The sequence below is a fragment of the Hermetia illucens genome, chromosome 6, assembly GCF_905115235.1.
Source record: "Hermetia illucens chromosome 6, iHerIll2.2.curated.20191125, whole genome shotgun sequence".
Lineage (NCBI taxonomy): Eukaryota > Metazoa > Arthropoda > Insecta > Diptera > Stratiomyidae > Hermetia > Hermetia illucens.
Genome location: NC_051854.1, coordinates 48,841,600 through 48,868,833, shown reverse-complemented (window position 1 = coordinate 48,868,833; position 27,234 = coordinate 48,841,600). Strand labels below are relative to the sequence as shown.

Genomic DNA, 27,234 nt, shown 5'->3' with positions numbered 1-27,234 from the left:
AAAAGACAGACAAACATCGACTCGATTCTAATAAGGTTTTGTACACAAAAAACCTTAAAAATGGATCAGACAGTTTTCACTCCTGGCCCGTAACCTTTCACCCTGGGCCTAGTCTTTCCGCATAGCTTTCACCCTACGCCCGGATTTTCTCTCTACGGCCCAGCCTGGAATGCAAACACATGAATCTTAAAGATTTATTTAATTCAAATAAACCTCAGCTATTGCAAAATCATCTAGGATTTGTTCTTACAAACTACATCCTGGGTAGTCCTACAGAACTTTTGTAAATAATGGACTAAAATGCGCTCCCCTCGGATACCACTACGTCGTGGTGGGGTAGCCTACAATAGTTCGCAATTACACAGCGAGCACCCAAAACATGGATATGGAAACTACGGATTATGTCCTTTCTAGTAGTAAGAAGACACAGACTTTCAATTTACCCGCGACATTGGTGGCCAAAGGATAGTATAGGTCCCAGAGCGAAACATGGATTAGTACCCACGATGAGGCATAAAACCTGGGAAACGCCTGCTGAACCAACACCTCTACTACCAAATCCTATCTCCACCTGCATATGGTGACCGCTGGGAACACTTTCTTAACGAAAAGCAGCAGACGGAGACGGATGAAGGCGAGTCTCCCGGGCCTAAAAACAGGACAAATTGTACCAACTGGTCCTCCAGGTTGGGGGTTGGGTAGGGCTGATAACCCTACACAGAAAATTACTTGTTACGAAGCCACAACAGGAGCCTCGGACTGGACGGATTTTACAACGACGAACCCGGCAACGACAACGGAATAACCATTTGCGCATTTTCCCATGGAACGTGCACTCCCTGTACAGAGATGAAGCTGTCAAGCAGCTAGCCGATACCCTGTTACAATATAGTAAACCATGTGTTTGGAATAGGTTTCTTAGTCAGCCAAAAAATGAAACCTGCTTTTATCGACTTTGAAAATATAAGCGAAAGGCTATGCACTCTACTTTTGCGAGACAAGTTTAGAAATATAAGCCTCATAAACGTTCACGCCCCTATAGAGGTGACTGAAAAGTCGGAGAATACCTTCTACGAGGCACTAGAACGAACCTTCAAAGCTTATCCCAGATATGATATCAAAATCATACTTGGGGACAGCCAAGTAAGTATACGTTCGCTCTCATAGCTTACATCAAAATACAAATGATAACGGATTGCCCATTATCCAATTAGCAGTGTCACACGAAATGGTTGTTGGAAGTATCTGGTTTGCGCGGAAAGCGGTCCACAAATATATATGGGCCTATCCAGACGGGACCACTTTCAACCAAATTGACCCCGTGTTGATCGAACGTCGCCACCTCTCAGCCTTGATGAATGTCAGAACATATAGGGGGGGCCAATATAGACTCTGATCAGTATCTCGTTGGCATGGTGCTCCGAGCTCGAATAACAACACCACCCAGAATCCCCTCTGATAATCATGTGAGAGTTAACACTGAAGCCTCCGCAACACCTATAAGAGGAAAATGGATGCCGCAATAACCGCAGCCAATAGAGATCCTGGAGACGAAGCATCAACAAATGATCTTAACAATCACCTGAAGAACGCTATCATAAATACGGCCACAAACATACTTGGCCCTAGCCACAAAAAGAGTTGGAACGGCTGGTTTGACGATGAATGTAAGTTAGCTACGGAACGGAAGAATGCTGCATACCGAGCAATGTTGCATTCTCAAAGGGCGCGAGCACGCCCAGAGACTTATCACAAACTCCGGCGAGCGGAGAAGCGACTTCACAGGAAGTCACAGGAAGCCTGGGAGAACCAAGGTCTGTGAACTCGAAAAGTACAGGGAGCAACCGCACCAGGCGCTTAAGCTTTACCAATAAATCAGCAGGATGAAGCCTTAGACACCTCGATGCTCATCCTGCCGAGACAAAGAGGGAAATCTAATTTCCGACAGAATAGGCATATTAGAGCGATGGATTGAGTACTTTGATAAACTACTGAACAACCAGAACATCGGCGAGTTGGAGGTCCCGCCAACTGAAGACGACGGACAAATACTGCCACCACCAAGTTTAGGAGAAACAGTCCGTGCAATTCATCGGCTTAAAAATCATAAGTCGCCAAGAGCCGATGGAATTACAGCCGAATTGGTTAAATATGGAGGCGACCAGTTACACCAAGTGGTTCATCAACTTGTGCTCAAGGTATGGGACAGCGAATCAATGCCTGACAATTGGCAACGAGGCATTATCTGTCTCATACATAAAAAGGGAGATATCACACAGTGCAGCAATTGTAGAGACATCACGTTGCTGAGTACCATCTATAAGATATTCTCTGCTATCTTGCTAGGCCGGATAGCCCCATACGCCCAGAACATCATTGGCCCATACCAAAGAGGCTTCACTCCAGGCAAATCAGTGACAGATCAGATTTCCTCTCTGCAGCAAGCGATGGAAAAACTGTTGGAATATGAATATCAGTTGCTCCATCTCTTCGTCGACTTTAAAGCCGCCTATGATAGCATAGCTAGGGTAAAACTCTACAAGGCCATGAGAGAATTCGGTATCCCGACGAAATTAGTAAGACTCACTAGGCTGACCCTGACCAATGTGCGAGGCCAGATAAAAGCAGCAGGATGACTCTCAAAACCATTCGACATCAACAACGGTCTACGACAAGGGGATGCCCTATCATGCGTCCTCTTTAATCTGGCCCTCGAGAAAGTGATCCATGATGCTGGCGTAGGTCAGGACGCCAGACAGCTTTTAGGGATATCGAATTGGTGGACCTCAGCGCAAAACCGGAATGTCTGGAGTTCCTTATTAAAGCAGGCCTAGACCGGCTACCGGTTGTTGCGCCGTTGATGATGACGATGATCTGTGTTCTCCCTGATCTTGCAGACATAATAGTCAAAGTAATCCTAAAACACATCTCTAGAGCTTGAAAGAAAGCAGACTGGTTTTTGCTCTGGATGCTTTCGCTTTGAGCACATAAAATCCTGTGGTTCATACTGAAACAGTCCGCAAAATTTACATTTACACTTCACCTGCTCTTCATCGATTTCGAGAAAGCTTCCAACAGCGTCAATAGGAAGTATATCAGGCGTGCTTTATGCAAGAAAGGCGTTCCGGGGATAATGATACTCCTACTAATGACTCTAGCCTGAACACTGCTCAGACACTATTTCAAAGAGAGAGCTTCGCCGGATCACAAACCAGTTACCCGTCGGTGAGTCAATCAGAAGGCGAAAGTGACAATGAGTAGGTCACACATTGAGGAAGGGCGACAATTCCGCTGCTGAGCGGAGCACACTTTCTTAATATGGCGAACGAATGGGTCTCCCCAGGGGAGCTTTTCGCAGTCCTGGAAAGAGTTGAAGCCCTGCTTCTGTATTCTCTGTCAGGCAGAGTAGACTAAAGGACTATCCTTCAGATTCAAACTTCCTATATCTTTCCCATCTGTATTTCTCCATATAGCATATGTTGAAAACGGTTAAGACCTCTGAAAGCTCATTCATACAATGTCTTCTATCGGATATTCTTCCCAGATACGGTTTCAACCATCCTCCGCCTCGAGCATCCCCCCGCACAGTTGCTCATACCATTCTAAGGAGCGGCATTCTCCTCCTGAAGACCACTTTATTATTAGCGACAGTAGTCCTATGCTCTGTATCGGGACATCGCGACACAAGGACTACAACACGGTTCAAGGACTAACTGACGACGGTAACTCACTCATTCTTTCTCGCTATACGAGGGCTTACCAATTTGGCGGTTTCAAGCTCCAGCAAAACTTTACCGCCATTCCTATCAACGATGTACTTAATTTTGATGTTTCCTTTTCCTGATTTTTTTAATCCTTTGAATCAATATGAAATGCACTTGAATATGTGTCAGTGTCAGCTATTCACAGGAAATTACACAAAGTAGATGCCTCTGAAAATTATTGTCTCTGTTTCATTCAATATTGACATCAGTGCTTCCTTCCCAACAATAAAGTACGCTTCCTCCTCTCCAAACACCCATACATTGTGGATATTAACAGCATCCCTCTACGGCACATTATCCTGGAATATAGTGAGTGAATATGGAAGCATCCGCAATTTGCATTTAAATGCTCCATCGATACGATAACGTCAGGAAATAGGTGGAAGGATTTACCATTTTGAGAGAATATTGACTTACGTACCCAATGTATGGAAGCTAATGCCTCAAAGATGTGATCTGCACATTGTGCTTTTCAACGGGATATCTACATTTCTCTTTGTCGGTAAGGATACAGTTCAACCGCATTTGTATTTTAAAAAGGCTTCAATGTCAGTCGCATCGATTTGCGGATTTTCCATTGAAGCATTAAATCAAAAAAATGGAAGCCATGGTGAAATGAACGTGTGATATTTGTTCATGTTATTTGAGATTCCTGGTGTGTTTCGGCTCAGCGGGAAGGATATTGTGGGAAAATATTCCATATTTCCTTTGATTTTGCAAGAAGCGAACCTGAATTCGAAGTTGACATACAGAATAACATAAAAATCGGATTACAGTCACCAAGGAGAGTTTGAATATAATAGATATTCGATAAAATCGAATTTCAAGGATTTGGATGCGAAGGATCCTACACAAAGGCTAGAATGATGCCTTGTCGTTATGAAACACTGACGTGCGGTGCTTTTAAACGGGCAACAGTCGATAGGTGTCCTAACACGAAAACCTGGACGTCAGAGGATCCCTTAAAAGTAAAGACTGCGAAGAACGTAGGTCACCGGAAACCGGCTACGAAGCAAAGGTCCACTGGTGTCCTCGCCAAAAGCCAGTACCAGAGGGCCATCCATATTCTCAGCAAGATTGGGGGATCGTCAGTGAGCATCTACTGGACGCCAAAAACAAACACATGGGATCCATTCCATACTTTGATTCCTCTCGGGTGGTCCGTGGGTTCCACCTTATAACTTGCGAGGACCAATTCTCCACGGAATTTCTCGGTTGATGTGTTGCTAAGATCAGCGACGCCTAGGAGGGCGTAAAACTCAAAGTCATCCCCTACGATGAGACTCCCAGGAGACCGATCACTCGCATCCGGTTGCCGAAGATCCGCATTAATAAGGACAAGCTCGTCCAATCCCTGCGCCTTCAAAACCCCAGGATTCCCATGGACGACTGGGCTGTTATCAAGAAGGAGGAACCCCAAACAAACAGCCAACCTTTACTGCTCGGTATAAACGGAGAGTACCTGGAGAGACTTAAAAAAGTCGACTATCAAGTGTGGTTTGAAGTGAGGAACGCAAAGATGAAAGTGTTCTGCTCACCAAAGCAGGACGACGAGCTGGCTCCAATCGACGCCGCAACAAGCTGTTGGAGGAGATGAGGATCGACGGCCCGACGGGGACTGACGAACCCCCCACATAAGCAGATCATGCTAAGAGCAACGCAGATAAATCGGCAGCACACGAAATACGCCCCGGCTAATCTGCTTGTCTTCCTCTTAGAGGAGAACATCGATATCGCATTAATACGGGACCCTTGGGTCGGATGCGACCGAGTTATCAAAGGGTTCCAAAGCAGATATTTTAATTCATTCCACGGCACAGGAAACGCTGATTAGGACAGAACTAGAGCGTGTATCCTCGCGAGGAAGAGTCTGTACGCTTTTCTGTGTCCAGATCTGAATTCCAGCAACCTAGTCGTGGTCACACTGGAGCAGGCTGGGGTAGAGAACGTATATAATTCCTCGTTTTACAAGACCATAACAACAAAGAAGGCCAACCTGTTGATAGGCTGCGATGCCAATGCAAGGCATACGCTTTGAGGCAGCTCGGAAATCAACGAAAGGGTTGAGTTATTCTTTTTTATCTAGTCTCTTTTATTATTAGGGAAAGTACATCAACTTTCCATTTCCCCGGCTTGGAGAACTGTGACGGATGGGAGGAGGTCCTTGATATCACCCTACTAACTAACAATGGGGTTCTTTGGGCAGAGAACTGGAAAGTGTCTGACCTTCTCAAATCACAGTTGGATACTTTTCAGTCTAGATCTTGCCGCGAAAGTCTCCAAATCCTTCAGAGACCCGGGGAGGATCGACTGGAGAAAGTTTGGTCAAGTAATTAAGAATAAACTCTCGGGTGCGCAAATTGGGTAGATTGACACAACAGATAAACTGAAGGGGAGAGACTCTGGAAAAGGTATTCAATACCGCCTTTAAAGTTTCGTACCCTGCTAAATACAGTAAGAAGACACTACCACCGTGGTGTAATAAAGATCTCTCCAGCCTCAAGAAGATGATCAGGGAAATTTTCAACATCTTCTACAGGAATAAATATTGGTAGCCATACAAAGACTGCCTGAAGAAGTACAAGTCAGCCATTAAGACCGCCAAGAGATGAAACCTTGGAGCTACTGTTTCAGACGCACTTTCCCGCCAGCGAGGAGTACTGTGAGTCAGAGCCTTGGAGGGTTTGCGGCCACCTCAGACGTGCAAGACCACCAAATCGGTAATTACCGAGGATAAGATCGACTGGGCTATAAACAGCTTTTCCGCATATAAATCTCCGGGCCCAAATGGCATAATGCCAGTCATGCTGCTGAAGCGGCAGGCAAGGGTTGTGCCGTAGCTTGTTGAGACCGGAGCTGTACCCCTTTAGGATACGTACCATATTCCTGGAGATGCCCACGAGTGGTTTTCATATAGAAAGCGGGCAGGCGCGGCCATGAACCCGCCGACCAATCAGCCTCACCTCTTTCGTGTTGAAGACCCTAGACCGTGTCCTAGACATCCACTTAAGGACGATGTCTCTAAGTACAATCATGCCTTCCTTAAAGGCAAATCCACAGAAACCGCTCTCCACGAGGTAATTGGCACAGTTGAACGGTCACTGTAGTACAAGCAGTATACCCTAGCTACCTTCTTGGATATAGAGAGGGGAATTCAACAAGGTTAGCATCAACAACATCAAGGAAATATTGACCAGTATTGGATTAGAGGAATATGTTACGCATTGAATTATATCCATTGGATTATATTCACCAGAATAATCCATTCGGATCTAGGAGGCAACCACTTGACCAGAGCAATGAGCAGAGGCACGCCCCAGGGTGGCGCCATTTCTCGGATGCTCTGGTCTGGACAAAATTTTACGAATATTGGACAGCAGCGGGGTGAAGGTATGTCGACAACTTGGTGATGTTAGTGGGGGATGTTTTCGTTCATTATGAGCGACATCATGGAAGGAGCGTTGCGAAAGGTGTGCCTGTGGGCCTCAAGATGCGAACTCTACATAAACCCAACCAAAACGAAACTGACGCTATTAACCACCAAAAAAAGAGTACCTGAATTTCACCTACCACGGCTGAATGAACAAAAGTATTCTCCAATGTAAAGTATTTGGGTGCTATCCTGGATCCAAGACTAAATTGGAGATTAAACATTGAACTGCAGGGTAAGAAGGTCTGTATAGCCTTCTATGTCTGCAAAGGAAGCTTCGCAAAGAAATAGGGTCTCCGGTCGAGGATAGTTCTCTGGATGCGTCCAATCCTAACATCCGGCTCTATTGTATGGTGGCAGGCTTTGAGCAAAAAGTACAATAGAATAAAGCTTAATAGGATTCAAAGACCCGCGTGTGCAGATCCTTCTAAGGCTCTGCAGTCTTGCCCAGCAGATGCTCTCAATGTACTGCTGCATCTCCTCCCCCAATACCTCTATATTAAATACGTTGTAGCGGGCAGTGCCGTCAGACAACGTAAGTCCGAATGCTGGACAGCGAAGTCCCACGGTCACAGTAACATCCTACGGACTATGCCACACGCAAGCTGAACTTCACGAGAAACTTTGCTGTGGACTTTCCAACCAGGCCAAAGCGAAAGACCGGCGTTGTGTTGTAAGGTTATGACACCGTATTCTTCACCGAAGGATCAAAGATGATCTGTGGAGTATGCAGGAATTTTCTCGAATACACACAGTGTATCCAAGCCATATGGCCTCCCAGAGTTCGCCAGGGTATTCCAAGCGGAAGTACTGGCGATAATGGAAGTCTGTCGATGGCTGGAATATGATCCAAGCCCCACGCGTAACGTAGCCATTCTGACCGAGCCAAGCGGCCAGTAAGGCCTTGTACTCAGCAACGACATCCCCCATGCTGGTGAGGCAATGCAGAAACGCACTAAACAGTCTGGGCGGCACGCTCAAGGTGAACCTCCTCTGGGTTCCGTGCATAGGAACTAAGAGGGGAATCCGTCAGCCCGATTGACCAGGCTCTGCTCTGCTCTTGGCCGTCTTTCGGTACACACTCGCACTACTTAGCAGCCGCGGCCCTTAAATGGCGAAGGTGTTGCGACCTGTGCCAAGTAAAGGAGGATTTGGCCCGCTTATAACAAAACCCAATCACGAGAGCTCCTGTGTGAGACGCGTGCAAATGCATTCAAAATTACGGCGATCTGCACGGGGCACTGGCCCATAGGGGACCATGCCACCAGGCCCGGCATACCCTACAATTCGCATTGCCGAAGCTGCGGAGAAGGGGTGGTAACCCCCATGCACTTCCTCTGCGATTGCCCAGCTCCAGCTGGAGTCAGGCTACAGACACTGGGTAAACCATTCTTTGGGGAGCTCAGAGAGATTTCTAGCTGCAGGGTGGGAGAGCTACTCTCCTTTATGAATGCTATGGGCTGGTTGTGAAGATCTGAGCCGGTTGGACTTTGCTTCCCTGCTCCCATAACAGCAGTCAAGGTGTTAGAAGTTTGTGGCAACGACGCACCACAGCACTAATTGGGCTCCTCGAAGCGGCCACTGATACCTGCCTACTTAGCCCATGATTGGGGTATTAAGTGATACCAAGGAACTGTAAAGCGTCATCTTTATTTGGAAGACGAAGTACGCTTCCTTACAATGGACTTCCGGGTGGAGAAGGATAGAGCATACTTTGACAGAACCGCTGTTTAGGAGCTTTCACACTATCTATAAAATTCTACCTGGTAATAATAATAATATTATCAAGTGATGTCGAACTGCGTCCTAAAGGAACTATTGTGCTTCTTTACTGGTTGTAGTATAGCTATAAACTATAGTATGTCGTTTAAACCTATAACCGACTTCCTACTTCCTAATTTTTCAACCTGGCTTCTGGAATTAAGTATTCTCCCAGGAGCCTGAACCTACTATGCGTGCCGAACGCTGTCCCAGAACCTGTGTGGAGGTTTTATCACTCTCCTCACAGAATCTACCGACGGTGACCGTATATAGCTTCCCCATATGATAGCTAAGCCTGCAGTGACCAGTGACTACTCCCACTATAATCCAGAAGTTCTTCTTGGTGAGGACTACACAGTCCTTTGTGCGCTTGGGTTCATGTCCGCCCTAAAAACACCGTGAGCTGCTCCATTCCTGGCAAGTTCACCAGGTAGGGTTCCCTCAGACTTGGGACTTGTTAGCACTGATGATGCGAACAAGTGGTTCCCGAAATATCGATGTTTGCAAGAATAAATATCCACACCAGCGAAAAAGAAACATCAAGTTTTTTATTATTTCAGATTCCCTCAGAAGTTCCTCTTCATTTTTTAATGTCAAAACTATGAACCCGTTTCCGATTTCACTAAGAGTTCTGATACGTATAGAGGCATCCCTGCTTCCTTCCTTCTCAATTGGTCTGCTGCCTCACTGCCTTCTAACCCAATATGGCCTGCAACCCAAAGTATGCAGACCTTATATATATCGTGTATCTCTACTTAAAATATGCTGGTAACATATGCTTACCCAATGATTCAAAGTACATTTTCCATGGGCCAATGAACTTGACGCCTGTTCCCTCTGCGGTTAGAAATCCATCGGTGTATTAGGTAATAAGATGCTGGTTTAAGCCGTATGTCGATGCTACGCTCTCCTAGTTTGCGCTGTTGTTCCAACTTGTTAGTTCTAATATAGTGATCTATAACCTTCTCCACCCTCTGAAGTACGAACGATGTCAAGCAGATTGTTTTGAAAGATTTAGGGTGAAGAATATGCTTTTTGCCCGCTTTCAGAGTAAAGACTACTCTATGCCTCCCCCCCTTAAGAGAGATCCAAGGACTATTTCTAGGCCTGTTTAGAGTAGTGCAGGATAAATGCCATTTATTCCGTTTGATTTTAGTGGTTTAAAGGTTCCCACTGCCCATCTTACTCTATTTTCCGAGCATGCCTATTTTGCTGGTTTCCAGTTCACCTTTTTCCCCTTCTGTGCGTGGCTGGGGTGTCAGGCAGAATGCTATTGCCTTCCGCCCTGGAGTATAAATGTCCCATCTACCTTCTTGAGACAGAAGATATTCCCTTATTTTGACTGCAGGTTTATATAGCCTGGCTGTTTCTATGATTTGTTCTATTCCTTCACGGAATTCCCTGAAGCTCTTTTGTTTTGCTTCCCTGATCGCATTGCTATACGCCATCAATGTCATTTTATACCTCCGCCAATCTCTGGTTTATTTCGAGCCTTCGAAGAGTTTTCGCACCTATGTGCTCATTCTGGCTAGGTTTCTGTTCCACCAGGATACATCCCTTAAGAACTTACCTGTCATAGAGGACAGCTGCTCTTAAATGCGTCAATGACGACTCTGTTGAGGCCGTCCACCACTGTTTCTAGCTCTATTTCACTCCTGATGCCACCGCTCACCCCTTAGATGAGCCATTTTGTCACTCAAAGGACTTGTGTTCAAGTCCCAGTCTGCTCTCCTAGAATTCCTTATTACTGTATTTACTTCCGCTTTGCCCTCAATGTCGAATCTAATTATTCTGTAATCCCCCCCAGGAAAAAAGGCTCATCCGAAACCCTCCAATTCTTGACCAAGCCGCTCATCCCTAGAGTTATGTCTAATACCTCTTGTCTAGTGCTGGTCGTAAATGTTGGGTTGTTCCCTACTATTTCTAACTTATTACTGAGGATGAATTTCAGAAGGTACTCGCCCCTTCGATTACGGTCGCTGCTTCCCCAGCCTTCCTCTCGCAGAACTTTGCCAGTATAACGACTAATTCCGGTGGGATCCCGGAATCGTCTCCTGGGAACTATCCGCTCAAGTCTCATCCAGTGCGACTTAGAGTCTCTTCCAGTGCGACTTAGATGGCTTCTTTTTTACTTGGAGCTCTTCTTCAATGTCTGACCATTTCCCTCCTCCGCCGACATGGCACTTTCTTGCCTTTCGCTGTACGACTTGAGCTCTAGAAGCCCTAGATCAAAGTCGTCCAGCTCCTCCTCTTCTGTGGGCAGCAGATTAACTTCCCTGCTCGGTTCTGCCCTTTCAACCTCTATGGCATCCGCGATTCCTTCGGTGATCTCGGTAGACTTATCAACCGATGTATCCTCCGAAGTATCCTTTCTTGGTTCCTCCCTGCGCACGTGCGCAGGCATGTTACTAAAATTCCGATCGTGAAGACTTCGCCTTAACCCACCTTCTTGCTTGTGTGATGAGGTAACGTAGGTTACTGCCGCTTTGGGAAGGTGAACCCTCACCATGTGTATCCCTGGTATATCATCCTCAGCACATGTCGACAGTTCCGTTCCTTTCCATCCCGCCAGATTAGGAACTATAGTCGTAACCTAGTCCGCCGTGTCCTCCGTCGCGCAGTTTGCCGATATAATATCTGGTCGAAAAAGTTATTAATTACTTCCTGCTTCTCACGAATGAGTATTTGTTCCGAAAATACCTTCGCCAGTATGGCCAGTCGAATGCTCTTTACCACATCAGCATAGCTAACGGCGGTTCTCCTGGCTCTCCCTGAGGTCCACAAAGAGTGGGTTTTTCGTGTCCGCTGCATGGGGTGCTCAGAGGTGGCGGGGAGGAAGACGGGGCGGTAACCCTATCGGCTGAACCAAAAACAAGTGGCCGAGGAGAACCTCCATAGTGGTGGCAGCGGGAGACGCTGAATCGCATTGGTTTGCCGGCCGTGGTGCAATAGGCAAATGCTTCAAAGACCTAATTAGGGCGATCCGATCCGAGTCTGACGAGGACTCATCTGAAGTGGCAATAGTCACGAAACCTTACCAAGAGTATACTGGTAACATGGGAACCAGGATAGCCCCTGGACTCACATATTTCAGGATTCCTGTTGTATGTGCGTACAGCTCGGTTGTTTGCGGCTGGCCCCTAGTGCTTCATGAGGGTTGTGGTTGTGTTCAAGCGAACAGAGACCTTCGGGTCTCAGCGTGGTGTTGCGTTTCAATACGTGTTCCGTACTTCTTAGTTCAGTAGAGATTTAGGTAGGTCTTGCATCCACCAGTATGAATACTGAGCCATGCACTTGGTATAAATAGCGCAAATAGATTCCGTTCCTGACAGACGTCATCGGAAACCGGCTATGAGATATGGAAAGTTGGTATACTGCGGACTCATCCCTTTCATTGGTTACCGAGCTGCTATGCTTTGCATTGCGGAATAACCTATCAATAATATGGCCTTCTTTGCTGCGATGGTGGACGGCAAATACTGTACTTCTTGCAGTGGAGCTGATCGATCGTGAGCCATGTAAGCCGAGAAGATATTAACGTTCTCCGCTCCCGCCTGTTCCAGTTTGACCACGGCTGGCTTACTGAAACTCAGGTTCAGACACAGAATAGCGTGCAGGCTGTTTGTGGGGAGGATGCATGCTCTATGTATGCCGCGATAAGCTTTTCTTTTGCGTGGAAAGAATGCTTGACGCCCACGTGCAATGATACACCACCTCCTCATCCTTTATTGCCCTTTTTAAGGTTTTGTGTAAAACAAACCCTTATTAGAATCGTTTCGATGTCTGTCTGTCTGTCACACCCGATTTACTCGGAAAGAGCTACAAAAATTGTCACGAAATTTGGTGACAGCGTGTGCTCTGTGAATCCTTTTCACACAGCGTGTGGTATCACTTTGCACTGGGTTAATGGGGTTCCGCATACAGCGCTCGCTTACGTTCGTTTTCATTTCACATCCGCCACTTCTCGCAGAATTGGGGGGCTGTGACTGCCTAAGTTGAACATCGGCCGCTTCTATGCCCACCTATAGCTCGACTATGGGACAACCATATCGATTGGGCTGTCATCAAAAATGCTCTTTTCCCGGATACTACACGTGGTCGGTCACGAACCGAGGGGGTCATCAAATTTGGCTGGCTGCGAGGCTGTAACGCGCTCGAGCTCCTATACCGAGCGAAATCCCGAGAAGTTCAACATAGCATACTCCAGGACAAGAGAGAATTTGCAATCGCAAGGGCCAGGAAAATGGAAGATGTAACAAATCGCAATGAATTCAGAAATGTATATCGCATCGCCTGTGGTCTGATAATAATGTAAAGTACATCGACGGTCCACTTCTCATCCATGATGACGAGCAACTCAAGAACATTTCACCATGGTTTATAGCCGTATCATATCGGGTTAGATTCCATCCACAAGAGGTGATGAAATGGCTTGTCACCCCAGCATGCGAATATGGACCGTTCCTCCAAGCAGAGGAGAAATCATTATGGCCATAAATGCACTTAAACGGATTAAAGACGCTGTGCTTGACGATCTCCTCGCAGATTTATTTATCGGTGTACCTGTAGTTACTGCAGATCTGCTGCTTCCGTTCGTATAGAAATCTTTGAAATCCGAGACCTTTTCCAGAGAGTGGAATAAAGAGATGATCGTCAAGATTCCAAACAAAGAGACCGGTTTTGAGTGTAACAAATGGGGAGGGGGGATATCTGCGTGCTCCTGCAGTCACAAATATAATAGCTTAAATAATCCTGGAACGAATGGACATAGAGGCAGGCTGATTTCCCCTCTCCGTAGGAGCATTCCAGAGAAGCTAATAGCTATGATAGGGCAAAATGTCACGTCCTGCACCGAGGTAAAATCTCAAAGAATTTCGAGGTCCAAAGTGGAGTCCGCCAGGGTTGCATCCTGTCACCAATATCTCTTCTTGTAATCGGTGACGTTCTTCATGCTGCTTGTCCAGAGGACGTCTGGGTCGTATCATCGGAGTACCCCCTGTGATTGGAAGTGGTTAACAACCTATACCCTATACCCCACCAAGGGGCAAACATATATATATATATTCATGAAATTTACTATGGAATATTTTCAAAATTTCCTTTTTTCAATTCCCGTTGTCTATTTCATACGTAATCCAATTTAGATCTAATCACTATGTCCTTCGAAAAATCTCTCCCTACTAGACGAAATGCTGAAAAACAACTTGCACACCCCAACCCACCGCCCTCTCTTTCCCTCGCTCATTCGCTAGTAAAAATGCCCAAAATGTGAAAATTAAGCTATTTATCAAAAACAAAGCAAAAACTTTACTTTCTGCAATTAATTCCTAGAAAGGAGATCTCTTTTCTTTGAATTAAGGAAAACATAATGAAATGTCTAACTTCCATGTTTACATAGCGAGCCCCAAATAATTTATATAAAGTAAACAAAGTCGTTCCGGTCTAACAATTAATAAAACCTTCCAATAACTCATCAAATAGACTATAAACGTTCGCCCACTCCAAAAACGGCAGAGGGGCACAACGAGAAGGACCAGTCCCTTAGATAATTTCACAAGAATCCTCATTACTTTATCAAGTCTTTCATATAGAATTTTAAGGCAATTTAATTAATGAATGGACGACAATATGCCATTCTTAGCAATAAAGAGAATATTAAGAATGAGGCAAGGACGAAAAATACGGCTATTTATTACTGGTCGCTTCTACAATTTACTATTTTCGAAAGGTCCGCTATTTAAGATGAATTGAGAGGGTCATGAATTATATTGTATAGACATGCCTGTTTGGGAGGGAAAAAAGGGGGATTCCCCCAGGCCTAGAGTTGTCTAGAAGGGCCGAAATAATAATGTCAACTATAAAAGGAGATGATAAGGAGGCCCGCATAATTTTCACCTCGGAACTCGTTTACACACAAGTTTTGCGCAGGATAAAAATTTCCCATCTACGACGAGGATATTGAATATGAACATCCAATCTGCCTACGAGGCTGAGCCATTCAGTTAATTTTACCTATTGAAGTATCTGAACACCTAAGAGAAGCACCAAAGCTTACCTCTTCGGGGAAGAAGTTGGGACTCCAATGAAACTAATCTGGCTCAAATAAAATACCTTAAATAAAGGTCGCCAATAGTCCTCAGAGTTCAACTAGCCACGAGGGGATTCGATCCCTCTTTTGGTCACGCCCGGTTTTTTTCGAGTGCTTATTTTTATAAAGTGAAGTCAGAGTGTATGTGATATTGAGAACCTGAGAACCTATTCCTTGTATTAGTCCTGTGGCGCGACGACTAGGTAGATTTCGTCCCCCGACTCCCCCAATAGCGATTCTGAAATAGAGCCTGACTTTTCCGAAAAGGACGACGAAGTCACTGCGTTGAGGCGGCAAGATCACAATTCCACGAGAGCCCTCAAGAAAATGACGAACCGCTATGAATGACCTCTTGAGGTATCCCGCTTGAAGTTAAATAACGATCCCCTTCATTAAAATCAAGAAGAACGGCTTGATGGGTCGCAAATGATTGCGAATTACATGCAATTAGACCAACTTTCCATCACCCATGTTTATTCTCCTACTTCGAACAGAAGCAAGCCTAGTACAAACAGCAATATTTCTGCAGACACAACTCTCAATAAATATTATAAAACCCCATCCAACCTGCCATCGACAGTTTATCCCAATTAACTACAAAGTAAAGTCTCATGTAATCAACCATCTCCTAATCCAATGATCCCAATAGTTCAACCACCATTTATTAACACTCAATTAAAGGTAGCAAGTCAGGAGAGATTCCTGCTTCTAATCATACGCGTAGATCGAACAACCACTAAATCTATTACAAACAAGCATCTCTTCAACTTAGCCAATAATCTCACCTTAAAAAAAATCTGTACACCCCGCCATGTACTCGCCTTGTCTCAAACTCAATACGACTCAGGTTGCTTAAGGAAGGGAATCATCTCTTTATTATAATACATATACTCCAAGATACCTTACGCCAGTCAATCAATTTTTACAGGGACTAAATTTTTCATACTCCCCTCAGGAGATCCTAGACGAACTTCATCGTCTGGGAGTTTCACAGGCAACCAATGTTCCCCCTTACGAGACGGGTACCTCCCGTCGAAACGTGAAGCTCCCCCAGTTTTCCTGGTCACATTCAGCCCGAAGTTCCAACAATCTTCGCTCTCCAAGGCCAAGCGGTGCAATTCCAGGAAATAACGCAGTGCTACAACTGCCAACATATTGAACACGGTTCGTCCAAATGCAACCTCCCTTATCGTTGTGTTAAGTCCAGAAATCCAAACCCCCTTTCAACTTGCCGCCCTTCCTTCCATCAAATTTACAACAAATTTTCTTCTCCAATGGGCAAACGCTTAGCGTTATTCTCCAAGGTGATACGGTCAATTCAACAGTCAATAGACAGAAACGTCCCCTCACACAAACCTGATTTCCTATCCTCAACGACACCCAACCAAATTCCTGACATAAATTTCACATCTCCGATTACACCACATTTCGCTTCTACCAAATAGCTGGCAAAGGTGAAGTAACTGCCATCTTGGTAGCAACTCCCATTCACTTCTAACAAATTTCCATTTCCACCAAAATCGTCCCTTCCCTTGAGCGAACTGTCGTCTCTGTCTCCACCCACTCCACTGTTATATTCCTTGCGGGCCTCCACTGTCCTAACCAATCCCTAGAACCTGCCCAGCATTTCAAAACACTCCCAATAACCCACAACAAATGCTCCTCCCTCGTACTTGCGACCTAAACGCCAAACATTCTTCATAGTACAACGACGCCATGAACCAAAACGGCAATAGGTTGGTCAAATGGTGCGCTCAAAACTGCCTCTCAATCCAACTAAGCCACCCTCAACCCAATCAACTTTCATTTACCTCTTCCTAGTTTGCAACAATCTCCCTAAACCAGTCCTACGGTACCACCACTCCCCTAAACCTTCCAAACATACCAAGCCTGAGTAATCACGATGATGTTGTACTGCTCATCAGTACTTCAGATCGACTTCCCAAAACCCAACCCAAATTCATTCGTACCTAAGCTGCCACCAACTGGAACCTCCTCAACGAGCGACTCGGGTACAAATTGTCCGCATCATCCTCCCCACCTGCCCGTCCCCAGCCCAAATAGACTCTGTTGTATGAATGTACATAGAGATCATTCAAAATGTCGCAGAACCATCTCTACAAGACCCCCCATCTATCAAGGAATAATCACGCTCCCTCCCGAAACCCTTAACGTTATCAAAGAGGAAGCCACCCTGCGTCGCTAACTTCACCGCCATAGATACTACCCGCAGTTTAGTCATCATAAATCCCGCATATATTTCTTTAAACAGCGCATCCGATCCAAGATCCTTTGCATGCACATAGAACGTTTCACCGTCCAACATGCAGGCATATCTCTGAACCCCGATCAGCCAGCTCCTCTTCTAAAGATTATGCAAACTGCATTGCTGAAACCTTTCTTACAGCCCACCGCACTACTCTCCACGTTTCCAGCCCTGACACTGACCCACTCGTATGCCAACACGTGCAAAACATTAAAGCATCACATCCTCCCTTTGTATATTTCCCGATCTCTCCACCAGACCACACAGCTCAAATGTACTATTATTAACTTTATTTGAACAGATATCAGCGAGGACGGTATTTTGCAACCTAGGCACCATATAGTGACAGCCTCCTGATATTTTATCAGACTTTTCGACTTTGGGCATGAGAATTGAGAATAAGCCCATTAAAGAATGATCACTTTCAACCACCCACAGTCCCCACCTTTCCAGTAAATGTCAAAACTAAGACCGGCTTTGGAAAGTACTAATCGGGACCTTTAATTTGATACCCAACATGACTATATTGGTTGAAAAAAAAATTACACCCCCCTTTTACGTGTATGGGGACCCCACCCTTAAATTCGAGGTAGAATGATATCACTCACTGTATGCGTGAGCATTCACCAAATTTGGTGTCAATGGCTACAACAGTTTCCGAGAAAAATGCGTGTGACAGACCGACATACGAACAGACAGGCAGATAGTAAACTAATTTTAATAAAGCTTTATTTTACACAAAACCTTAAAATGAATTAGTCCGGACCATATCCCGATTACCGTCCTCAAGAAGTGCAAGCTCCTTAGCCCCTTCTTGTTCCATCCGTTTAACTAATTCATCCTCACCTCTCCATTTCCCACTCCCTGGAAAAATGCCCATATCATACTATCATCCCCATTCGAAAGAAACGCGAACTCGAAAGAAAAGTTTCTCTACTTCTCCCAGCAGCTACCGTCATATTTCACTCTTTAACACCACTTTCAAAATCTCTCAATGACTACATCCGCCACCCCCCCCCCCCCCCCTTCTTAGAAACAGCACAGCACCAACAACAACAGCTGCAGCAACAACCCTATTTCCAGCTCCATGTCATGATCGCTGGGAGATGCTCCTAAGAAAAACTGCGGACGGAATTTCCCGCGATTAACTGTGCCAACTGCTCCTCTAAGTTGAGGGTTGGATAAGGTTAACAAACCTATGCAGAAAACGAGTGGTACCATAAAAGGAGCTTTAGACTAGATTGAATATTCAGCACCTACGCGATACACTGCCCCAATATGACCCTGATGCCACTGCGTTTCAAGAAATGTGCTAGGGACTGGTTTTACTAAGTAAAGTCACTACCCCGTATTCTTTCTTGTGGAAGCTGGGATGGGGTTCGTCAGCAGCTCTATTTAAACACAGGGGATCTCTCACCAGACAACATTGTCGAAGAGATACTGAGGACTGCTGATAGGTGGAACCGTGTTGCCCATTACGTTCGGGCCCTTCTCGTTGCTAAGAAGATAGAACTCAACCGGTGAACTGACAGTTCCCTTCCTCCTCTCCCCTCCCGTTGGTGAAAGGAATTTCCTGATTTGAAGGCTCCACAAGGCGGGAGAGTTCGGGGACTAGCCCGAAGTAATGTGACAAACGGTTCCCGGCTAGCTCTCTGACGATGGGGAGGTGTTTAGTTGGTAGTCCGACGACGTACCGAATCGAGAGTCCAACCCTCTGTGCGTAAATGCATTCACCTACCATACCCCAAAAAAAAAAACAAAAACTACCCCGTATTCTATAATGGACCCTAGTCAGTTAAAAAGTAAAACCTGCTTTTATCAGCTTAGAAAAACGTAGGTAAACAGCTATGCACTCTGCGCTTGCGAGGCAACTTCAGAAATTCCATATATCAGAAACCAGCCCTTTCGGAGCCCAGATAAAGAAAAAGTTTCTCAAAGCGATACAGCTGTCGGGCCGAGAATGCCAACTCTAATACCCTGCAATCTTCCTCTTCCGAAAAAAAAATCCTAGAAAAAATTGCTGAAACTGAGCATGTGGATACGGATATAAGCCAAATGAGAGCGCACAATTATCAGTAGTAGAACGCACGTGGTCTGCAACGTTGCTCCAGAAAAACGTCGGCAAACAAGTGAAAACCAGACAGATGGAACTCGAAGAACTCCTGGACCGCATTCCCTGAAGCCCTGAAGCAGAGAAATTGCCCTTCACAGAGCTTGATGCAAAAATAGTTGAGCTGTCTGACTTCATCAAGGACAAACACAACGTGCACCAAGCCATAAAAAATGTGGTGAGAGGTATTAAAGTGCTCTACAACAAACCGCAGCAGGAGGAACGAAATTCCAAGGGCAAGTCGAAATCAAGCGACACCTAATCGTATTGAAAGTACTGGGGGTTTAACGTCCTCTTCAGACACGGATTGATTTTGGGACCACAATCAGAGTCCCGCCATGCAAGCACAGCGGTCCTGGTTTATACTGAGTGCAGGCTCAGCATTCATACCAGTGGATGCGAGGCCTATCTAACACCTCTGCCGCAACTAAAGAGTACGGCACCCGAGTCGTACAACCCAACTCTACGCTTGAGCTCCGAGGAGCTCTGCCCGCGATGTAGGCATAAGCACAACCACCATGAAACTCCCACTAGGGGAGCCAACCGCAAATAACCGGGCCGAGAACACATCCTCCAGGAATTCTCCTGGGGCCGTCCCGGTTCCCATGGTACCAGATAACCTCCGGTGAGGCTTCATGGTCGAAGCGACTTCAGAAGAGTCCCTTGCAGACTCGGGTCTGATCGCCCTCCTCGAGTACGTGGGAACGGAACACCTAATCGTATCGTAATCAACCTACCACCAAACAAGAGAGTGCGGAAAAAAGATGTGGATCTTATGGGAAATCAGCTGGCGCCTAAGAGGAAAAAGGCCATACAAATAGTTCCGAAAAACGGAACTAAAAGCACCGAAGAGAGAAAGCAGGTCCCCCAAGTGCGAGCTCCGACAATCGAATCGGCAAAATCCAAGGGGAATGAAAACGGTGGATGGACCAACGTAGTTAATAAAAAGGCAAAAGTGCGAATTCACTCAGAAGCAATTGTGATCTCCAACAATGGAAGTTTATCCTACGCGGAAATATTGAAAAGGTCAAAGCTGACCCAGACCTAAAAGATCTTGGCGGAAATGTCAGCAAGATTCGAAGGACCCAGAAGGGCGACCTCATGTTTGAGCTGAAAAAAACCAGCTTGGGAAAAACTTATGGCTTTCCGAGCTCAGGTTAAGAACTGACTTGGGGAGAATATTACAGTACGGACTTAAAAACATAAGGTCTATATACAGTTCAAGGATCACGATGAAGTGGTGTTTTACGTAGGCACCTGTCGTGAGACTTAATCCTACGGTCCTCTTCAGACACGCATTGATTTTGTAACCACAATCAGAGCCCCGCTGAAAGAAGCAACAACGGTACCAGTCTATACCAAGTGCATGGCTTAGCATTCATACTGGTGGATGCAAGAATTACCTAAATCTCTACCGAACTATGGAGTACGGCACCCGTGTTGATACGCAACAACACGTCGAGGCCTGAAGGTCTCTTCTCGCTTGAGCACAACCACAACCACCATGAAACTCCCACTAGGGGGGCCAACCGCAAATAACCGAGCGGTCCTCACATACAACAGGAGTTCACCCGAAGTATGTGAGTCCAGGGGCTTTCGCGGTTCCCATGGTACCAGTATACCCCTGGTAAGGTTTCGTGACCAATTTGCCACTTCAGATGAGTCCCCGTGCAGACTCAGGTCTGATCGCCTTGATTAGGCCTTTGGAGCATTCGCCTACTGCATCACGGCCGGCAAACCAAAATGAGTGCAGCGTATCCCGGTGCCACCACTATGGAGGTTCTCCTCTGCTACTTGGTTTTGGTTTGGCCGATAGGGTTGTCGCCCCATCTTCCTCGCCGCCACCTCTGAGCACCTCGATGAAATGACATCTAAAGGAGAAATTTGGACTGCCTTGATGGAACAGTTCAAGTTAGAGGAACTTGCCAAGGGAGTCCATTGTGAATTTGCGGAGAGCCTATGGCAATAGTCAAATGGCCACATTGCGATTACCAGTCGACGCAGCGCAGAAGTTATTGGCGGCCGGGGAGATTCAAATCGGATGGGTTGTTTGCCGTCTGAGGAACCAGATTTTTCTAAAGAGGTGCTTCAAGTGCCTCGCGTTAGTTAATTTCGCGAAGGCATGCACCAGCGGCATTGATCGGTCCGATCGATGCATAAGCTGTGGGAAGAAAGGCCATATTTCCAAAGCGTGCAATAGGGACCCCAACTGCTTATTGTACCGGCTAAATGACCGGAATTTAGGAAGGCGCTGACTTCAAAGGTTTATTTGTTCAAATAAACCTCAATCATTGCAGGTCCACTCAAGATTTACTCGAGCGGACCATCTCCGAATCCGAGGTGGAAATTGCTATCATTAGCGAACTCTATAGAAACCTCACGGTGGCGTATGGGTTACAGATTCGACTGATCGAGCGGCGATATGGGCATGTGGTCGACAAGCCATATAATGTACTGGGAGTCAGACATACAGCGGCTTTGAGTAGGCGAAATAAACGCGGTATATACACCGGTACAGATGTTACACCCCACCAAGTCTGACACCGCCCGAATTCGAGCAAATGCTTGACAGTCTTGTTTTCAACGGAAGGGGTCATAGTCCAAGGATGATTGCTGGTGGCTTCAATGCTTGGGCCCGTGAGTGGGATAGCCGGGAGACAAATGTAATGGGTCGCAGTCTATTAGGCGCTTTGGCACAGTTGGATATAATTCTGCCCAATGAAGGTTATGTAAACACCTTTCAGAAAACAGGGTCTGTCTCAATCGTAGACCTAACTTTTGTCAGCTCTGCACTGGCACGTGGTATGTCCTGGTGCGTCAGCAAGGACTACAACCGCAGCGGTCACCAGCCAATCTTCGTTGGCCTATGGGTGGAGTCACCGGGCAGAAGACATTATACTTGAAACTGAGAAAGATGTCAGGCTAGTCTGCTAAAGTTCTGGATGAACGGACCTTCATAGAGATGTGGTTAGACCAACCTTATAAAGCAGATGTCTTTACGGAAAGAGCTGTCTCATGTGGCCCAATGCATCGCCAAAGCGTGTGATGCATCTATGCCTCGGAGGTGCTGATCCCCCAGTAAAAGACCAAACTACTGGTGGAATACTGAACTGGCCAGCCTTCGATCAGCCTGTCATTGAGCCAGAAGAGCGGTTAAAAGGACGATAGGCAGAATCAACCAAGGGCAAAAAGAGCGTACCCATAAGGAAGCCCGCAAAAACCTCAACCTTGCCATCCAACGGAGCAAAAGGGAATGCTTTAAGGAGCTCTGTTCGGAAGCAGACGTAAACCCGTGGGGGAGCGCCTATTGAATCGTGATGGGGCGATTCACAGGCCGATCATCTCCGCAGATCACATGCCCTTCACTCTTGTTAAAAATTATCCTGGAGTTATTCCCCCAGCAAGAGGAGCACAGACAGCTTCCAGCGACCTCCGAATGTGACGGCAATACCGCCAGTCACCAGTGACGAGCTGCTGGAGATCTATGCTAGGATAGGAGATAACAAAGCTCTAGGTCTGGATGGCGAACCAAATAGGGTCCTTAAGCTTGCCATGAAATCCAGACCGGACATGTTCGCCGAGTTGTTCGAAGCGTGCATGTCCGAGGAGATATTTTCTGCATTATGGAAGCGACAGAAGTTAGTGCTACTGCCTAAGGCTGGTAACCCCCAGGTGAGCCAACCTGCTACAGACTTATTTGTCTTTTGGACACTGTGAAGAAAATGCTAGAGCGAGTAATCTATAACAGATTACTCCCGGTTGTTGAAAACCAACAAGGCCTTCCACATCGACAGTATGGGTTCAGCAAAGCCAGATCAACCATTGATGCCATCGAAATGGTTACTGGCTTGGCCGAAGATGCAATCCACGGGAGGGGCAATACTAGCAAATATTGCCTGGTGGTGACCCTGGATATTAGAAATGCATTCAATTCAGTCAACTGGATCCTAATACGGGAATCTCTGGCGTAGATTGGTATTGCCGCTTATCTTCCAGCTATTGTCAACGTTTATTTACATGAACGGAGGCTTTGGTATGACACTGATGACGGACCCCAGGAGTACGTGGTCTCTGCGGGTGTCCCACAGGGCGCCGTACTGAGCCCACTGCTGTGGAACATCATGTACAACAATGTACTTAGTCTTCCCCTTCCGGAGGAAGCCACGATGGTGGGTTACGCCGGCGACATAGCGCTGGTTGTGGTCGGAAAGCACGGAAGATGCTGAGTTATACTCATGCGAAGCGATCAGAGTTCTGACCTGACACTTGCGGAGGAAAAAACGGAAGCCGTCCTTATCAACAGGCGCCGTAAAAGAAATTATGGCCGTATTCAAATTGGGAATCATATCACTTCTAAGTCTGCCATCAAATATATACAGCATCCACTGCAAGTGTGACCCTGGCAAGGATGATGCCGAACGTGGGAGGGCCACGACATACTTCCAGGTTGCTTATAGCTAGGGTAGTGTGTTCGATCCTGCTCCAGTTTGGGGAAAGGCCTTGCAGGTTACTATTAAGGCTAACAAACTGAGTTCACTCTACAGAAGAACAGCCCTAGGGGTGGGCTCGGCATTCAGGACTGCCCCAGAAGATACAGCATTCATCGTCTCCGGAATAATGCCCATTGACATCTTGGCAGATGAGGTGACGAATATACACAATTCGAAGTCTGTCTCTACTCTATGGCAGACGAAGAATGCCGAAAAGGAGAGATCTCTAAATAGATGTCAAAAGCGTTGGGAATGCTCGGGAAAGGATCGGTGGACACACAGGCTCATCCCTGCCATCAACATTCACGATGAGATTAATTATAACCGCACGGGACATGGAGGATATCGCCAGTACCTGTTCAGGTTTGAACTAGATACCTCACCCGATTGTCCAAACTGCAATGTATTCTTCCACAGTCCAAGGTTTGTGGAGGAGAGGAAGAACCTAGAGCAGACTAGGAGAGGTACTCGTACCAAAAAATCTAGTGCGAAGAATGCCAGCATGTCAGGAAGACTGGGATGCGACCCGACCCCATCCATGGTCGCATCTATCCAGAGCAGACTGCGAAAAGCAGAGGAGACTAGAAAAGCACGGCTACGTACGTTGCGTAGAGACGAAGAAGGGGAAAGCTAAAATGAACTGACTCCGCCCCGTGATGTAATACCGTATGCTGGTTCCACGGGGCTTTGAGGAAGTCGGGGGTGATTTTAGTGGATAAAAGTCCCACATACTGGCGTGTCGAGGCCAATGTCTTTTGAAGATTTCCACCTTCTCACAAAACCTTCAAAAAGGAAACTAAGACAACAGATTTTATCCAACAGTCACAGAAATTTATTATCTAAAGTTGTAATATCCAGACAAGTAACAGATCAAACTATGAAAAAAAACTAAGAATTTTCGTCTAAGCCCTACTTGGACATATAAGCGCTTCCACCAGTCGGCTCATCGAGGATGTTCAAACCATCACTGTAGTCCACGATATAGCTGTCTGAAAAGACAAATTAAAATTAAATTAAAAAAAAAATTCGCCTGCTTGCAATAATAAGATCTTTTGTCCTAATATTTCAACAAGGACGATAGACCTCATAGCCAGTGCTACATTTTAGATCCCCAAACATTCAGAGAACTACCCAAGGGTTGATCTTCTAGTGGAATACCACTCCCTTGGAAAGGAAACAACTCACTTGCATTATTACGTGCCGGATATGATGACATGGTTGGATAACTAACTCCCGGCATTCCACCATACTGGGGCCAGCTTGTCATTTGTGGTTGTGGAGCTGCATTAGATGATTTCATTATCGCCGCGAGTTGTGCGGGCGTAAGAGTACTGCCTGCGAGTCCTGATAATCCTGGTGTTGTTGCCGGGTACATTTGAACGCCTGGCATTGCTGCTCCTGGTGGAAGAGCCATTGCCCCCTGAGGCATTTGAATCGAGTATTGTGGCTGCATGCTCATCTGTGCCCCGCCCAAAGTTTGATATGGAGACATAGCCGCACCGCTACCCATCATGGACGCACCACTCATACCAGGAATATTACTAAAAGCTGGCTGCCCATATACTTGCGCCATGCTATTAGCATCTCCCAAATTCTTCATATACGATGCGGGGGTCCCTGATGCTGCTCCTGGGAGAGAAGGAAAATGAGAAATTATTGGCAATGGGGAGTACCAGACTCACTTCTTGTGGTCGACTTATTATTAGCTAACACACTCGTATTATGGGGGATCTGATTCCCCGAATAACTATATGCAGTTTTTCCTTTACCTTCACCAACAGTCCTCATCGCGGTTCGACCAAGGTTCTCTTAACGCACAAACTGACACACGAAAGGATATTTTCACAAAAAACGCTGGGGATTATTTGTTGATAACTTTTTTCACAACTTCTCATATACAAAACCAATTGCCTTTTAATTTGTTAAAATCAGAACGAGGTTTTTTGTAGACTTTTACACAATTATAATTTAAGAAGTTCGTTAAACTGTTCTCCATGAATTTTCTTCTCAAACTGGGGTTTGTGATATTCCAAATGGCGTCGTAAATTTTCAAAACTCAATCAGCCTACTTGGAAGTGTTGGAGCTTTTTGACGCAAGTAGAATTTGAAAATAGAATCTAACAGGTGTATCATGTATTTTGGCACTAACTTCAGGCGTTTATTTGATTGCATAAACAAACACACAAATGTAAACCAATGCACTAGTCACACTTAACTGTACTCCTACTGAACTGTCAAACTCAAATTGTGCAGTTAGATCCATTCAAAATGTCGTACAAGCTCGATTTACGGAAATCTGTCGCCAACATGTTTGGCGGACTAAGTTCTAGTGAAATTCTTGAAATGTTCAAAGACAAGCCAATCTCTCGCAGAACAATTTTCCGTGTTCTGAAGGATTGTCGCGATGGTAAAGAGCCCGAAAACAAAAAGCAATGCGGTGGTCCATCCAAATTAGGTGCCAGAACAGTCATAAGTCTGCTATCAAGTGCGAAAAACAAGGTTGGTCAATCAACACGCAAATTGGGACGAAAATTTGGTGTTTCGAAAGATACAGTCCATCGTATTTTGAAGAAAAACAACGTAATTTATCGTAAACGTCGACGAGCACCAAAATATACACAACAACAACTCGAAAAAATACCAAAATGCTGCCGTGCACCTCGTGACAAACACTTTGCGAATGGAAAATCCATAATTTTGGATGATAAATCGTACTTCACATTCTCGCATCATGAATTGAGTGGCAACGACGGCTTTTATATACTGACAACATTGAAGCAACAGCAGATGATGTTAAATATGCCGGCAAATCAAAATTTGAACCAACGGTGTTGGTGTGGGCAGCCATTTCATCGAGGGGTGTTTCAGAGCCTTTGATTCGATCAAACAAATCAGAAGCGATCAATGCTGACATTTATATCGGAAAATGCTTGCCGAAATTGAAGCAATTCATCGAAAAGCATCATGGTCGTGACGAAATAATATTTTGGCCGGACCTTGCAAGCTGTCATTATGCAAAAAAAACATTGTATTGGCTGACTGAGCAAAATATACCATTTGTGCCGAAAAAGGACAATCCCCCAAACGTACCTCAGGCACGTCCAATCGAAAATTTTTGGGCAGTTCTCAAGCGTATGGTCTACGTCGGTGGCTGGGAGGCTCGAGACGAGCAACATTTGATTGGTCGAATCAAGAGAAAGTTGAAGGAAATCGATCCATCGGTCCGCCAAAACCTGATTCGGAACATTCGCTCCACACTACGAAAAATCGAGGACCATGGTCCATTAAGTGTACTGTAAATGTATTTTTCGACGAATCATGAACA

General features: G+C 45.8%; 1 protein-coding gene across 2 annotated transcripts; it reads right to left on the bottom strand.

Moving 5' to 3' along the window:
* Positions 1-24,718: 24,718 nt before the first annotated feature.
* LOC119659412 lies at positions 24,719-25,945 on the bottom strand. 2 transcript variants are annotated; one of them, XM_038067484.1, is made up of 3 exons: positions 25,592-25,945; positions 25,095-25,538; positions 24,719-24,898 (listed from the first exon to the last, which is right to left on the bottom strand). In XM_038067484.1, exons 1-3 carry the CDS (start codon positions 25,695-25,697, stop codon positions 24,819-24,821), a joined length of 630 nt encoding a protein of 209 aa, XP_037923412.1. In that variant the 5' UTR covers positions 25,698-25,945; the 3' UTR covers positions 24,719-24,818. The 2 variants fall into 2 exon arrangements, with proteins under 2 accessions (XP_037923412.1, XP_037923413.1); XM_038067485.1 differs by having other exon boundaries at positions 25,679-25,944.
* Positions 25,946-27,234: the final 1,289 nt, after the last annotated feature.